This window comes from Hemitrygon akajei, chromosome 2 (assembly GCF_048418815.1).
Source record: "Hemitrygon akajei chromosome 2, sHemAka1.3, whole genome shotgun sequence".
NCBI lineage: Eukaryota > Metazoa > Chordata > Chondrichthyes > Myliobatiformes > Dasyatidae > Hemitrygon > Hemitrygon akajei.
The window spans coordinates 6,203,236-6,220,474 of NC_133125.1; the positions used below are offsets into that span (position 1 = coordinate 6,203,236).

Genomic DNA, 17,239 nt, shown 5'->3' on the forward strand with positions numbered 1-17,239 from the left:
TGAAGTTGGGTATTCTGAAAAGGGTCCAGGTGGGTATTCTGAAAAGGGAGAAGGTGTGTATTCTGAAAAGGGTGAAGGTGGTTATTCTGAAAGGGTGAAGGTGGGTATTCTGAAAAGGGTGAAGGTGGGTATTCTGAAAAGGGTCCAGGTGGGTATTCTGAAAAGGGTGAAGGTAGGTATTCTGAAAAGGGTCCAGGTGGGTATTCTGAAAAGGGTGAAGGTGGGTATTCTGAAAAGGGTGAAGGTGGGTATTCTGAAAAGGGTGATGGTGGGTATTCTGAAAAGGGTCCAGGTGGGAATTCTGAAAAGGGTGAAGGTGGGTATTCTGAAAAGAGTGAAGGTGGGTATTCTGAAAAGGGTGAAGGTGGTTATTCTGAAAAGGGTGAAGGTGGGTATTATGAAAAGGGTGAAGGTGGGTATTCTGAAAACGGTGAAGGTGGGTATTCTGAAAAGGGTGAAGGTGGGTATTCTGTAAAGGGTCCAGGTGGGTATTCTGAAAAGGGTCCAGGTGGGTATTCTGAAAAGGGTGAAGGTTGGTATTCTGAAAAGGGTGAAGGTGGGTATTCTGAAAGGGTGAAGGTGGGTATTCTGAAAAGGGTGAAGGTGGGTATTCTGAAAAGGGTCCAGGTGGGTATTCTGAAAAGGGTCCAGGTGGGTATTCTGAAAAGGGTGAAGGTTGGTATTCTGAAAAGGGTAATGGTGGGTATTCTGAAAAGGGTGAAGGTGGGTATTCTGAAAAGGGTGAAGGTGGGTATTCTGAAAGGGTGAAGGTGGGTATTCTGAAAAGGGTGAAGGTGGGTATTCTGAAAGGGTGAAGGTGGGTATTCTGAAAAGGGTGAAGGTGGGTATTCTGAAAAGGGTCCAGGTGGGTATTCTGAAAAGGGTGAAGGTGGGTATTCTGAAAAGGGTCCAGGTGGGTATTCTGAAAAGGGAGAAGGTGTGTATTCTGAAAAGGGTGAAGGTGGTTATTCTGAAAGGGTGAAGGTGGGTATTCTGAAAAGGGTGAAGGTGGGTATTCTGAAAAGGGTCCAGGTGGGTATTCTGAAAAGGGTGAAGGTGGGTATTCTGAAAAGGGTCCAGGTGGGTATTCTGAAAAGGGTGAAGGTGGGTATTCTGAAAGGGTGAAGGTGGGTATTCTGAAAAGGGTGAAGGTGGGTATTCTGAAAAGGGTCCAGGTGGGTATTCTGAAAAGGGTGAAGGTGGGTATTCTGAAAAGGGTCCAGGTGGGTATTCTGAAAAGGGTGAAGGTTGGTATTCTGAAAAGGGTAATGGTGGGTATTCTGAAAAGGGTAATGGTGGGTATTCTGAAAAGGGTGAAGGTGGGTATTCTGAAAAGGGTGAAGGTGGGTATTCTGAAAGGGTGAAGGTGGGTTTTCTGAAAAGGGTGAAGGTGGGTATTCTGAAAAGGGTGAAGGTGGGTATTCTGAAAGGGTGAAGGTGGGTATTCTGAAAAGGGTGAAGGTGGGTATTCTGAAAAGGGTCCAGGTGGGTATTTTGAAAAGGGTCCAGGTGGGTATTTTGTAAAGGGTCAAGGTGGGTATTTTGTAAAGGTACATGGTGGGTTTTTGAAAAGTTTGCAGGATGTTAAGAGTACCTGGATCAATGTAGTCATAATTTGTCTAAAATGGGCAAAATAGATTTGGGAACAAAGGTATGTAAACTAACAGGTGTGATCTATGGAGGGAAATAAAAAGAATTTTTTTGACTGCAAGGGGAAATCATAGAGGAAGCAGAGAGAAAAAAACGCCCAGATCTAGATGAGGGAAGCTGGGAGATGTTTGAGGAAGGAGAATCAAAATTGGATTCGGAATCAGAATCGGAATTGGAATCAAGTTTATTATTACTTTCATATGTCATGAAATTTGTTTATTGCAATAGCACAGCAATACACAAAAATTACAATAAATAGCAATAAGTAATATATATAAAAGTTTAAACAGGTAGTACAAAATGAAAGCAAAAATAATGTGGTAGTGTTCATGGGTTCATTGTCCGTTCAGAAATCAGATGGTGGAAGGGAAGAAGCTGTTCCTGAAATGGTGAGTGTGTGTCTTCTGAGGCTCCTCCTTGATGGTAGCAATGAGAAGAATTTGAATTTGAATTTATTTAAATCTTACATCCATTCAACAATGTGAGGGAGTAAAAATCTTTGTGTTATGACTCCATCGCAATGTACACACATGAATTTAACAGTCAAATGGCTTGTAAAAAGTTGTCCCGTAGCCTGTTGGTCCTGGCTTTAGTGCTGCAGTAGCATTTGCCAAACAGAAGCAGCTGAAAGAGTTTACGGTTTTGGTGACTGGTATCTCTGATGATCCCCCAGGCCTTTTTTTTACGCACCAGTTGCTATAAATGTCCTCAGTGGAGGGAAGTTCACATCCACCGATGCACTGGGCTGTCCGTACCACTCTCTGCAGTGCCCAGCAATCAAGGCTGGTGCAGTTCCCGTACCAGGTGGTGATACAGTCAGTCAGGATGCTCTCAATGATGCCCCTGCAGAAGGTCTTGAGGATATGTGGGCTCTCGCTGAACTTCTTCAGTCGCCTGAGGTTGAAGAGATGCTGTTGTGCTTTTCTTGCCACACAGCCGGTGTGCACAGTCCAGGTGAGATCTTTGGTGATGTATATCGAGGAACTTGAACTTGAAGGGAATGTCCTGGGGCATGAGGGTCTTTAATGAGGGATGCTACCTTCTTGAGGCATTGCCTTTTGAAGATGTCCTTGATGGTGGGAGGGTTGTGCAGCGATGAAGCTGGCTGAGTTTACAACCTTCTGCAGCCTCTGCAGTGGCCCCTCCATACCAGAAGGTGGTGCAACCAGTCAGAATGCTCTATAATTGAGGAGTGGCAGAGATGTTCAGAGGAGCGCACACAAAATGCTGGAGGAACTCATCAGATTAGGCAGCATCTATGGAAATCATTAAACAGCCGACGTTTCGGGCTGACACTCTTTATCAGCACTGGAAAGGAAAAGGGAAGGCACCAGAATAAAATGGTGGTGGGGAAAGGAAGGAGGACAAGCTGGAAAATGAGAGGTGAAGCCAGGTGGGTAGAAAGGTACAGGGTTGGAGAGGAAGGAATCTCAGTCTGGGTGAACACATGGTCGAAGAGTCGGGGGGCAGCGGAGATCACTGAGGGGAGCAGAGAGAGAGCATCTCACTGAACTCCAGTCAAAGAGAAGATTTAAACTTCTTCAGGATAGGCATCCCTCAAAGAGAATTTACAGTGGAGCAGCAAATCATAAGCACGAGGTCTGCAGAACAAGGGTTTCCAGCCTGAGGTCAACTGAACCCTTGCTTAATGGTATTGGTCCATGGCATAAAAAAGGCTGGGAGCCCCTGGAGCAGATGAAGTTCGGACTGATATATGACGAACATCAGGAATTTTTAGAATAATGAATGGTTAACACATGGAACAGATAGCTGAGTTTAGGAATGGAGACAAAATGACTGGAATGCTTAAAATGCTGTATAGTGTAATGGAGGAAGATTAGAGCCAAGTAATCTGTAGAACAGCACAGAACAGGAACAGGCCTTCCACCCAGGATGTCTGTGCCAGGCATGATGCCAATTAAATCCTACAGCTTACACGTTCAAGATTCAAGTTTATTTATTTGTTTGTTTTTCTATAGCGATACAGTGTGGAATAGGCCCATCTGGCCCCACGCGTTGCGCCATCCATCAACACCTGATTTAGCCATAACCTAATCACGAGACAATTTACAATGACCAATTAACCTAGGCGCCACAATGGTGCAATGATTAGTGTGGCATAATTACAGCTCAGGGCATCAGAGTTCAGAGTTCAATCCTGCATCCTCTGAATGGAGTCTGTACATCCTCCCCATAGAATGCGTGGTTTTTTCCCAGGACCTCCAGTTTCCTCCCACAGTCCAAAGACATAATGGTTAGTAGGTTAATTGGTCATTGCAAATTACTAAAATCATTCTGTGTAAAGATTTTGTTTAGAGATACAACATGGAACAGAGCCTTCCAGCTCTTTGAGCTGTGCTGCCCAGCAACCCCCAAATCAAGGGACAATTCACAGCAGGCAAACAGTGGGAATAAAGGGGGACTTTTAAGGAGATCAAGAAAGTGATGGGTGAGACCAGGTGGGTGGGGGGGGGGGGGGCGGAAGGAGGATGAAGTAAGAAGCTGGGAGCTGATAGGTGGAAAAGGCTAGGGGCTAGAGAAGAAGGAATCTGATAGAGAGGAGAGTGGACCATGGGAGAAAGGGAAGGAGAAGGGGCACCGGGGGAGGCAATAGACAGGTGAGGAGAAGAGGTAAGAGGCCAGAGTAGGGAATAGAAAAAGAGGGAAGGGGGAGGTGAAAAAATATCAGAAGTTAGAAAAATTGATGGTCGCAACCTCCTCCCCCAACTTCTTACTCTGACATCTTCCTCATTCCTTACCAGTCCTAATGAAGGGTCTTGGTCCAAAACATTGATTTAAATTCTCAAGCTGCCTTGGGGAGTTTAAACTCAGCTTTCCTACATTAGAAGTCCTGACCCTCTTCTGAATAATATAATCACCATGCATAAGCATTTCCAAATCACGCTGATCAAAATTAATCCCTCCAAGTGCTATTTCAAGACAGAAGCACAAGAGGTTCTGCAGACGCTGGAAATTCAGAGCAACACAAGCAAAATGCCAGAGGAACTCAGCATCAGGCAGCATTTATGAGCGGGAGTAAACAGTCGACTTTTGGACCAAGACCCTTCATCAGCCCCTTTCTTTCCAATCTTGATTCTCCTTTCCCACCTTGCTCTGAAATTCCCCTCAATAGATGCTGCTGGATGGACTGAGTTCCTTCAGCATTTTGTGCGTGTTACTTAAAGTACTTTTCCGCCTTTCTATCGTGTTTAATACTTCACTTTTCGATTTTAACTAACGGTAGTTAAATGCTAGTTGTAGTTTAATATGATTAAAATGTTAGAACAACTATCGACTGATCTTATGCAGATGAAGCCAGAATAATGAGCCTAAATTTAGAATTGTACCATTTGGGAGTGAACTCTGCAATAAGTTCTTCACATGAAAAACAATAAAAAGTTAGAATAATCTGCTTCAAAATATACTGATAGTGGGTCAACTAAGAAAATGCTAAACTCAGATTACTTCATTTTCATGAAAAGGGGAACGTTGATTATAGAATCAAGCAGATCGGTAGAGTTAAGATCAGCACACACAAAATGCTGTAGGAACTCAGCAGGTCAGGCAGCATCTATGCAGGGGAATGAATAGTTGATGTTTTGGACCGAGACCCTTCATCGGGAATGGGGAAGATGCCAGAATAAGAAGATGAAGGGAGAGAAAGAATGGATACAACAGAAATCTCAGCGGGGGAGAAATGAGGGAGAGTCTCACCTATTGAAGAGAACATTTAAACTTCTTCAGAGTAGGCATCCATCGAAAAGACTTCAGAGTGAAGCAGCAAATCATAACCACAAGAGATTCCGCACGTGCTGGTAGAGACCGAGTAATTGATTGTGGACTTCAGGAAGGGCAAGACAAGGGCACACACACTAGACCTCGTCGAAGGATCAGCAATGGAAAGGGTGAGCAGTTTCAAGTTCATGGGTGTCAGCTTCTCTGAGGATCTATCCTGGGCCTAACAGATTGATGCAATTACAAAGCAGGCACAACAGTGGCTATATTTCATTAGGAGTTTAAGGAGAATTGGGATGTCACCAAAGGCACCTGCAAATTTCTACAGATGTACCATGATAAATCTATTTCTAACAGGTTGCATCATCGTCTGGGATAGAGGAGCCACTGCACAGCATCTGAAAAAGATGCAGAAAGTAGTAAATTCAGCCAACTCCATGATGAGCACTAGCCTCCCAGGCACTGAGGACACCTTCAAAAGGAGATGCCTCAAGAAGGTGGTATCCATTATTAAGGATCCCCATCACCCAGAGCAAGCCCTCTTCTCATTGCTACTATCAAGGAGGAGGTACAGGAGCCTGAAGACTCACAGTCAATGTTTCAGGAACAGCTTCTTCCCCTCCACCATCAGATCTCTGAATGGACAATGAACCCGTGAACACCACTTTCAGTATTTTTCTCTCTCTTTTGCATTACTTATTTATTTTATCATTATGCATTGCAACGGACTGCTGCCACAAAGCAACACAGTTTTACGACGAAGTCAGATGAGAATAGACAAACACGAGGAAATCTGCAAATGCTGGAAATTCAAACAACAACACACACAAAATGCTGGTGGAACACAGCAGGCTAGGCAGCATCTATAGGGAGAAGCACTGTCGACGTTTCGGGCCGAGACCCTTCATCAGGACTAACCGAAAGGAAAGATAAAGTGGTGAGAATAGACAGACTGATTCAAGCTGACAGGAAGGCAACAGCAACTCAAATAACCACGCGTGCCGACAGTGGTGTGCAGAGGAACATCTCTAAACACACAACACAACCCTTGACCACCGCAGCAGAAACCATAGGGATGAATAAAGTATCTATCTATCTATCTATCTATCTATCACAGAGTGGCCACTCTATTAGCTGCAGGAATGAAGTGGCACTGAGTGTATTTGTGCATTAATCATTTATCAAAATGGTACACGGCCCCAATATGAATTATGGGAACCTGCACCCATTTCGTAACGTTCATAGCAGAAGTGAGATGGAATGAGTCAACAGGAGCTCCCGAATAAAGAACCCGCTGAGTGTAGGTAAGTTTGCAGTTGACTATACTCTAAACGACCACAAGGTGTCAGACAGAAAAGAAGCGTGAAAAAGAATTATGCGTCTCCAAACACAATTGCAGCAATTCCACTCCGCAGTTTTCTGATCTCCTCCACTACCCTTTCAAAAAAATCATGGCACTTATTTCAGTTAGCGCAATAAAGCTCTGAAGTTGCATTCATTTTATCGCGGTGAAAAATGTTTAAAGCTCGCAGTCCTGCGGCTGCATCCTCCGTGATTCATGTGTCACTTTTTTGTCAAGCCGCGATGTGGCGCCATGCGTTCTGTGCACTCAATCTGCTGAATTCATTGCCTTTTGAATGCGCGGCGGTGCAAAATTACACTGGGGAGGGAACCATAATGAAGCTTTTGCAATAATACTTTATTTAAAAATAAACGTGGTGCAAAGAAGCATTGATGTTTTTTTTTGGTATGTGTACCATTACCTTGGCTCTCCTTGCTCTGCTCGGAATAAGAGAGCTTTGGGAATGACCTCAATCAGCTGTTGATCAGCTGGCAACAGCCCTGCGCTCTCAAGGCGGAAGCAGAGAGAATCGCGCACAGGCGCACTCGGGTTGTTTTTCACAAAAACCGTTTTAAGTGAGGTGGTAGGTATGATACCCCCGTCTTTTGTACAGACCAAAAGCTGGGGAGCAGCATCTCCGACTGTCCGGATCCAAATGCTCCTTTTTAACATCCCACTGGTCGCGCCTGCAGCTTTTGCAGAGCTAAGCAGAGATCAGTGGTGAAGATCACATTTTTCAGATCTCCATTTTTGTACATTTTTTATACTCACACACACGTATATATCTATATATAGATATATAACCATGGTACTGGGCAAGGTGAGGAGTTTTACAATAAGCTATGACTGTCCTAACGAGAACAACATTCCTGTCTATGCCAGCGGAGATTCCGTCTCTGGACGGGTGACTATAGAAGTTACTGGGGAAATTAGGGTGAGATCTCTTGCAATCCATGGCAGAGGGCAGGCGAAAGTACGCTGGACAGAATCGCGAAATGCTGGTTCTAATACTGCCTACACTCAGAACTACACCGAAGAAGTGGAGTATTTCAACCACAAAGACATTTTAATCGGGCACGACAGAGGTAAGCTTTGAATTTGAACACTTGCCTTAAAATAAGGTTGTGCAAGTTTGCGTGGCTTTGTGCATCTTATCTGACTGTAACTCTAAGATGTTAGCAATCTAGGGCACGCCGCTGGTTATGTTTAAGAAAAATGCACGTTATTATCCATCCGCAAAGATATTATGGATGTAAAAGTTCGGCATGCTGCGGATCACTCTTCACTGCCAAATCTGTTTGCCAGAAAAAAGTGATAGGACATTAATTACTCAGGCTAGGTAGGAAAACCATCTGAAACAAACTGTCAACATCTCACTTTCTTTTTCGCATTTTTATCCTACCGATTCGCAGAGGTTTGACCCCCCCCCCCCTTCTCCTGTGTGAATAGTCCCCAACATTATGTAATTTGTAATACATTCAAAATTTCACATTTGTAGAAACGCATGTAGAAACCTAGAAACCAGGTTTGAGGTTTTTTTTCCTGCATAGATCTGCGGAGCAAAATAGAAATATTAAAATAAAAAACGGATTTTAGAACTTCAGTAGTTTATATAATGCCTTACATCCATGCAATGGCTTCCCCATTAAATCCCTGACTTAAGCCATCAATTTACTGTCTAATATTTCTCAGAACTGGTATTTGAAATTAAAGAACACTAATGCAGTAACTACTGATTTCATGCGACGCTATTTTATCTAAAAGTACTATGTATGGATGCATACAGTAACACCTATTATTCCTCTATCACTTCATGTGTAATGACAGCAAATGAATTTTATTGTTATTTATAAAACGGACATATCTTGACGCAGTAATGTCAACAGTGCACGTTTTACATTTACCTATTGTAAATCTTGTGTGGATACTGTATTTTTTTAAAAAAATTGGTTAGTTGTTTTTCTAAGTTTCCACCCTTTGTTCAAAGCGGTTCAATCCTGTTTGGGACAAGTATCGGGGAGGAGGAGGGGGCGGGTGGTTGCTGAGAGCCTGCTCTCCTCTCATTGGTCCACACTGTCAGATGGTGAGGATGACTTAATGCTTTTTTTGCAGAAAAACAATTTGCAACAGCTGCTTTACACCTTCATTTTCTACATTGAAAATCTTTATTTTACATTAAATTATTATTTTGCACCTGCACATTGGTGCAGTTTTAATGTCGTGTCAAAATAATTTGTTCTACACTGAAATGCGACATTCGAATCCAGTGTTCCCATTACAGTATTAGTACGATTATTGTAAGATGTTTGTAGTTTGCCGTTGTTTTCACTTCAAACTCTGCATTTCACTTAATATTTGAGTCGTTGGTGATTTGTGTCCTGACGGCTGCGTGGATGTGTTTTTCCAGTGTCTTCTTAAAATAATTATTAAACACTTGTGAAATTCCCAAATTAGTGGTTGATATCGTAGGATATTTGCAATAATGATGAATTGTTTTAATATTTTGTTCTATATTATCTTACCCAAGTTTCTGTCGCACAGTTAAGCTTCGTTGGAGTTGCCCCTCCCCAGCGTGCCGATTGGTTCTTCCGTTTGTTAGGCTGTTGCTAAGGCGCTGTTAACTTTTCTTTGGCTAATAGAACTGCCTATCATCTTTCTTCTCTCTGCCCTAAATCACATTGCAAAAGAAAAATCTGAATTGAAAGGAGTTTAAGACATTGCAAGGGGTCAGCAGCGAAGGGGACAGAATTACATCAAGGGGGAAACGTTGAATTTAAATTACTACATGCATTTTATTCATGGAGCCGGCTATTTCCCGTTAAATGCGAACATGATTCTGATGAGTATTCCGGCTACTCCCTCCCTTCCTTTCCAGTCCTGATGAAGGGTCTCGGCCCGAAACGTCGACTGTTCATTCATTTCCATGTATGCTGCCCGACCCGCTGAGTTCCTCCAGCATTTTGTGTGTTGCTCTGGATTTCCAGGATCTGCAGAATCACTTGTGTTTGAAACAACAACCCTGACAATGAGATCACAGTAAAACAAATAGGTGTAATGCGCTTAATGTAGTATATTTGCCTTTGTTTTCACTTTGAACGGCGCATTTCACTTAGTAATTGAGTAGCTGGGGACTTGGATGCTGCCGGCTGGGTAGATTAGTTTTGTCCAATCTCCAAGATTAATGATAGGCACTTTTTGTGTAATTCAGTGGGTTATGTGCAATACTTTCGAAAGGAGATCCTCCCTGCACCTTCAAAGAGGTAGGGCGGCCAGTCAGTCACAACAGTTTCTTCCCGTTCCACCGTCAGTTTTCTGAATGAACAATGAACATTACAACACAGGAACAGGCCGTTCGGTCCGCAATGTTGTGCCGAAACAGTCAAAAACACCCAAACCCACTACCTCGGCATGTTCCTTTCTTTTTTGCATTATTTGTTTAATATTTTATATATATGTATATTTATTTCTGTTCACAGGTTTTTTATGTATTGCGGTGTACTGCTGCCGCAAAAAAAGGGGAATTTCGCGACCTGAGCCGGCGATGCTAAGCCTGCTTCTTTCTCATACAGACAGGCTATTTTTGTGCCGTGCCGTTTTATGCTGTTGCAGTTTGCCGCTGCGCTCCAATGAGCGGCGACGTCCCGCCCTCGGGCTGGGTGGCCAGCCTCTCAGGCCGCACGCCGGGTTCCGCTGCGCTCCAATGAGCGGCGACGTCCCGCCCTCGGGCCGGGCGGCCAGCCTGTCAGGCCGCACGCCGGGTCGGGCTGCGCTCCAATGAGCGGCGACGTCCCGCCCTCGGGCCGGGCGGCCAGCCTGTCAGGCCGCACGCCGGGCCGGGCCGGGCCGGGCCCCCACTCCGCTCCGCACTCTCTGCGGCGCTGACGAGCACCATGTGGATGCGGCTGCGGCTGCGTCGGGCTGCTCACACCGGTTCAGGCCGGCTCTCTCAGGCTCTGATTGACAGCCCCGCTCCGCTGCGTGCTGAGCTGGCAGGAAAAGGCGGAGTGCAAGGCAGCCCGACAAACAGCTACACAAAGGGCTTTATACAAAATGCACAGTTGATAAATATTGACACTTTAATAATTTCCCTACTCTTTCTCTGTTGTGTCCTCAATCAGAATATCACTGGTCTGTGTCGAGAAATTCGTTCTGCGGCCGCAGTACATTGCAAAACATAATTTAAAAAACTAAATTTCAATGAGTGTATATAATGAAATTAAATCAGCAGTGCAAGAAGAGCTAATTTATTTTTTTCTGATATGACCAGATGTTCTAATGTGATTCTGATGATTTCAATAAAGCCATTTGAAACACATTTCTTAGTGAAAGAAGGATTTAAAATGGGGCAGGTGCATGGTTCGAAAGGGTCATCTGTAAATCGGAAACTAGCATCAGGTTGTCATAGAGTTCACCTTAAAATCTTTAAATTTGCGTGCTGGTCAGTAAACTTCGAATTCAAATTACTCGAAGTAGTTTTGAGTTAAGGTCACGTCATTGAAGGGAAGGTCAAGTTGTTTATCTTTGAAAAAAAAATTTAAATCCCCAAAGCCTCAACGGTGGATGTGCTGGGTGGAGCTACTCCGAACCTGAAGCTCCTGATAGGCCCAAAACGCCTAGTAACTTCAGTCGGCTGTGCAGTGCGCTCTCTATCTCCATTAGGGGTAGCAGAGACTGGGTCCTGTTTGGCCCCTTATAGCTACAAGAAAGCTGCCAACTCAGTTCTATTTATGGAATATCAGGTCCTGAATAACTGAAAGATCAAGGTTTATAAGAAAACTTTCCTACATTTATAAAGAGAGTTTAAGATTCACTTTGTTTGTTATATGTATGTTGGCACATTGAAATGACTCATTTTGTGTCAGTGACCAACATGGTCTGAGGATCTGCTGAGGGCGCATCGCAAGTATTGCGATCTTTCTGGCGCCAATGTCGCAGGCCCACAACCTATCAACCCCCAGTGGCCAGTATGACTTTGGACTGTGGGAGGAAACCAGAGCACCCAGAGGAAACCCACATGGCCAAGATGAGAACGTACGAACTCCTTACAGACTGCAGATGGAGTTAAACCCTCAGTTAACTCTTCTACATTCTCACGATGATTGTTCATTTGCAAAGCTGAAGTAGCTGTTTCAAAAATTATTAGTTATGAAGGTATTTCCAGATACAAAAGTGAATGAAATATTCTTTCTTTATTATTTTATGTAACTGCCTAACGCTATAATGTACAGTGGATTCTGGTTAAATGGGCCATCGGTTGTTTAATCGGAGCAGCCACTTATTTAGGACAACTCTTAAAGAACAAAAACTAAAATAGCTTGGATTGTCTTCTTTTATTTGGGACGCCGTGCCACTTAATTGAGACCGGAGACTGTTGCTGAACAGTTTCTAACTAAGCTTCAGTCACGTGCACTAGTGGAGCCACTGGACACTACACTGGGCTATATTATTTGAAGTAACTGTTTAACAGTCGATTCTGGTTAATTGTGCTATCAGTTAGGCAGGGTTCCCTGACTCGTATGTCTTGGGGAACGTGGGAGGAAACCGGAGCACACGGAGGAAGCGAGCAAGGTCACAGGAAGAACTTGGAGACAATGGCGGGAATTGAATCCCGACCTTGCAGCTGGCGTCGTGCATTACATTACCATGCTGCCGTATGCAAGTGAATTGAAAGATATTTCGATTGGCATTTGGTTGCCACAGTGTTGCTATGAGAGTGTAAAGTGAAATACTGTCCTCCAAGGAAGAAAATCAATGGTCTCTCTTCAGAGCTGCCATATATCTAAAACGGGCCCTGCATTATTGTGGAGTAATCTTACCTGGCCTGCAAAGAGCCTCGGCCTCGGTTACGGTAGTTTGTTGAATAAAGCTTTTACCTGTAGTTGACCCTTTCAAAGCAAGCAAGAACGGACAGTTAACAACAGACTTTTCACTGATGCCTGTAGAACATCCTACACCCAGTAGCTACTCTACTAGTTGCTTCCTGTACCTAATGAAGTGGATGCTTGTGGTCTTCTACTGCTGTAGCCCTTCCACTTCACAGTCTGACGTGATGAATGTACAATGCTGACTGGCAACACCACTGGTGTCAAACTGTATCAACCTCTGCTGTTGCTTTGAATTCATCAGCTGCATGGAGAGTGGGGGAGAGGGCTGCTACATGGGCAACAGCTTGTCTTCCACATAATACTTGGCTTGCATATCATGTAGACTGCTAGGACACAGCTTCCACGGTCGACCCCAACCAATGGAGGGCCTCAAGTTACGGTGTAACAGACCAAGTTTGTAAAATCCATTTCATTTTATCATTCACACTAAGGTCATTTCATGGTCATACACTGATTACGTGTTCACAGTCTTCTGGTACTGCAGCACAACCACTTCAAGGTTCGATGTGCTGTTCATTCAGAGACACTCCTCTGCACAGCTCTGTTATAACTTGTGGTTATTTAACTTGCAGTCACCTTCCTGTGAACTTGAACCATTCTGGCCATTCTCCCATGACTTCTCTCATTAGCCAGGCACTTTCACCCACAGAACTGCAGCTCACTGGTTGTTGTTGTTTTGCCCCATTCTTTGTAAACTCTAGAGAATGTTTCAAAGGTACTAAAGCCGCCCTCACTGACACCAACAATCATTCCACAGTCAAAGTCACTTAGATCACATTTCTTCCCCATTCTGATGTTTGGTCTGAACCTCTTGACCATGTCTGCATGCTTTTATGCATTGGGTTGCTGCCACATGATTGGCTGATTCGATATATGCATTAACAATCAGGTGCACCCAATAACGTGGCCACTGAGCATATGTTCATAACATCTATGGATGCAGCTGTTTACACCGTTTATTTCAAGTACCAGAAGTATTCATTAGGACAGGACTTGTACATTTTATTATGCTTTGGGTGGTAATGTAGCAGTTTAATTACTGGATCATCAGCCACTCATCTGGAGTCGTGTGCGTGTGAATGCATGACACCTGGGGGCTTTAAAGTTCAAATTTCAAAGGAAATTCATTATCAAAGCTCATATACGTCACCATATACAACCTTGAGATTCAATTTGTTGCAGACATTTACAGTAGACAAAGGAATACAATAGAATCAATGAACACACACAGTCTGACTGCAGAAGACAGAATGTAAATACAAAAAACATCAGAATAAATAATAGAAAATAAATAATATTGAGAACATGGGTTGTAGAATCCTTGAAAATGAGTCCAGAGGCTGTGTTCAGTGTTGAGGTGCATGAGCTGTGTGAAGTTATCCACGCTGGTTCAGGAGCCTGATGGTTAAAAGATACCACATGTTCCTTCAGTTCAAGAAAGTAGATAAATGTGAAATTAAATTTGGTCTCGGTGAGTTTTGCAAAGTACTGTAGTAATTTTATGCATTGCACTGTACTACAAAAAAAAACAAATTTCATTACACGTGTGAGTGACAGTGAACCTAATTCTAATATTGGTCTATATTATGGACTGAGAATGGGAAAAGGGTAGGGAGAGGAAAATCATGGTTGGTAAAAGGGAGAGGGGAGAGAGTGGGAAGCACCAGAGAGACATTCTGTAATGATCAATACACTAATTGTTTGGATTCAAATGACCTTGCCTGGTGTCTCAGAGCTGAGTGTGTTTGCATCTGTGTCATTCGCCACCCTGGCACGCCTTCTCTACCACCTGCCCCACACCCCTCCCATGTAATTTACAGTAGCAATGTACTGCTGCCGCATAACAACAAATATCACGACATATGCCAGTGATATTAGACCTGATTCTGCATAAAGTGACGCTAGGCACAGGAGTGGTTTGTGCATAAGGTGTGACTGACAGGAAATGATAAAGTCGTGGTAGTTGGGGTGTGTGGTGAGGCTATTTTGCTTTGGATTTTTTTCTTACTCTTCTGATAATGAAAGTAACTACAGTAGTTAAATCGGTTCCATTCATGTTGTGATTTTTATGTTTCAGACGATGATGATTCAGAAGAAGACCTCACCACTATCCCTTCAGGCAGACATGAATACCCATTCAGCTTTGAGCTTCCACAGATGTAAGATTTGAATTTGCAGTTCATGCTTCATGGAATAATGACATGTTTCCAAATAATTGTTCATTTATAGAACAGAGCACTACAGGCCCTGTGGTGTCCCTTTAGTATTACCCTCTCACCCGCATAGCCTTCTATTTTTTTTGGTCCATGCGCTTTTATGAGAGTCCCTATTGTATCTGCCTCTACTACCACCCTGGCAAACTGTTCCACGCACTCTGTTAGTTTTTCAAAAGCCTATTTTGTACTTGTCTTCAGTCACCTTAAAATTATACCTCCTCATATTAGCCATTTCTGCGCTGGGAAGAAGGTCTCTAGCTGTACACTCATTCTATGCCTCTTATTATCTTGTACACCTCCATCAAGTCATCTCTCATCCTCCTTTGCTCCAAAGTAGCTTGGTCAAACTTTCCTCATAAGACATGCCCTCAAGTCCAGGCAGCTCCCAGGTATATCTCCGCTGCTCCCTCACTAAAGCTTCCACCTCCCTCCTATAATATTATAAATGTACTTGTATTGGGCAGTATCCTTCATTTATCACAGAAGAGCTCACAGAAGACATCATGGTAGTGTAGCAGTTAGTGAGATGCTATTAGAGCTTGGGGTGTCAGAGTTTAGAGTTCAATCCCGGTGTGCTCTGTAAGGAGTTTGTTCGTTCCTCCCTGTGAGTGCATGGGTTTCCGGTTGCTAGGTTAATTGGCCATTGTAAACTGTCTTGTGACTAGGCTAGGGTTAAAATCGGGATTGCTGTGCAGCACAGATTGAAGGGCCAACAGGGCCTATTCCATGCTGTATCTCAATAAAAGTAAATAAATAAGTAACAATTTGTGACGAACCCTACTGGGGCCATTTGGCTTTCTCCTTTGAGGAGACTAACTCCCAAGATTTTCTCGCCGTACAATTCTTTCATTCAAATGAATCCAGTTCTTTTTTTGTAGTGACTATTTCCCATGATCACTGATGTAAAATTATAGAAGGTGTACAGCACATAATCAGGTTGTTTTTTATATATCAAAATAAGCTTTAAAGTTTATTTACAAGAATAAACCATGCAAAGTTTTTGGGGGACTGAAGCAGGCTATCTGGTCTAATCAACCTCCTAGCTCGTCCTCCTTCCCCTCCCCTCATCTTCTTATTCTGGCATCTTCCCCTTCTTTTCCAGTCCTGATGAAAGGTCTCAGCCTGAAACTTCGAATGTTCATTCCTCTCCATAGACGCTGCCTGACCTTCTGAGTTCCTCCAGCATTTTGTGTGCGTTGATCTTCAGACTATCTTGTGTTTGTGCATTTTAAAAGATGTTGTTGCTGAATGGTTGATTTTTCCCCATGAAGTTGATCACTCTGTTGCAAGCTGATTACTTTTGCTGCCACTGACTGGGGCTTTGCTCTTTCCTGATAGACCATTAGCTACCTCGTTTGAAGGCAAGTATGGCAGTGTGCGCTACTGGGTGAAGGCTGAACTACACAGACCATGGATGCTGGTAATGAAAGTGAAGAAAGAATTTACAGTCTTTGAACACATTGACATTAACACTCCATTGTTGTTGGTGAGTGATCGAGAGTTTTGCAAACCTGTTGTTGTAAAATTCTGTACATTTTTTCCATGTACAGGTCCACCTATAAATCAATTTAAAGAATGCAAAGTAGGTTGCAAAACCAGGTGCTTATTCCTGCCCTAAACACTGCATGGTAATTATTAGAAATCTTTCCTGAGAAAATATTGGTGATCCATCATCGTGAGTAGGTTGGTTTGGGACCACACTGTAGTGTACCAGTTAAAATAACTTTTAATACAGTGCCAGCAATCCATTAGACCATAAGGTATAGGAGCAGAATTAGGCTCTTTGGCCCATCGAGTCTGCCTTATCATTCCATCATGGCTGATTTATTATCCCACTCAATCTTTCCTGCCTCCTTCCCATAACCTATGATGCCCTGACTAATCAAGAATCTATCAACCTCTGCTTTAAATATACTCAATGACTTGGCTGCCACAGCTGTCTGAGCGATGAATTCCACAGATTCACTACCTTCTGACTAAAGAAATTCCTGCTCATCTCTGTTCTAAAGGGGATGTCCTTCTATTCTGAGGCTGTGCCCTCTGGTCCTACACTCCCCCACTTCAGGAAACCTCTTCTCCCCATCCACTCTATCTATGCCTTTCAATATCCAATAGGTTTCAATGAGATTTACCCTCTCCCCTGTGTTCTTCTAAACTCAAGCATGTACAGGCCTATTCAATTCTTACACTGTCTGTAGGAAGTTGGTACATTCGGCCTATGACTAAAGGATTTCCTCGCACATCCCAACATTACAATGCTGATTTTGCATTCCAACTTTCAACTGGATTTTTCAATTGCTAATATGGAATAATCAACTGACTAGTCTATGAAACAATATTAAGAGTGGATAAACTGTAAGCTATCAAGGTGCTGCTGAGAAATTGTGGGGAAATGCACACAAAGTGCTGGA

The 17,239-nt window shown here is 43.3% G+C and overlaps 1 protein-coding gene across 3 annotated transcripts in view; it reads left to right on the plus strand.

The window, feature by feature from the left end:
- The first annotated feature begins 7,273 nt into the window (after nucleotides 1–7,273).
- arrdc3a (arrestin domain containing 3a) overlaps nucleotides 7,274–17,239 on the plus strand; it is a 30,927-nt gene continuing 20,961 nt past the window's right edge. Inside the window, exons 1-3 of one of the 3 annotated variants that reach the window (XM_073066678.1) lie at nucleotides 7,274–7,812; nucleotides 14,690–14,771; nucleotides 16,167–16,314. In XM_073066678.1, the coding sequence (XP_072922779.1) occupies nucleotides 7,533–7,812; nucleotides 14,690–14,771; nucleotides 16,167–16,314 (510 nt within the window). In that variant the 5' untranslated portion in view covers nucleotides 7,274–7,532. Of the gene's footprint in view, nucleotides 7,813–14,689; nucleotides 14,772–16,166; nucleotides 16,315–17,239 lie in introns of those variants that run through there. The other 2 variants (XM_073066669.1, XM_073066688.1) reach the window with 2 other exon arrangements.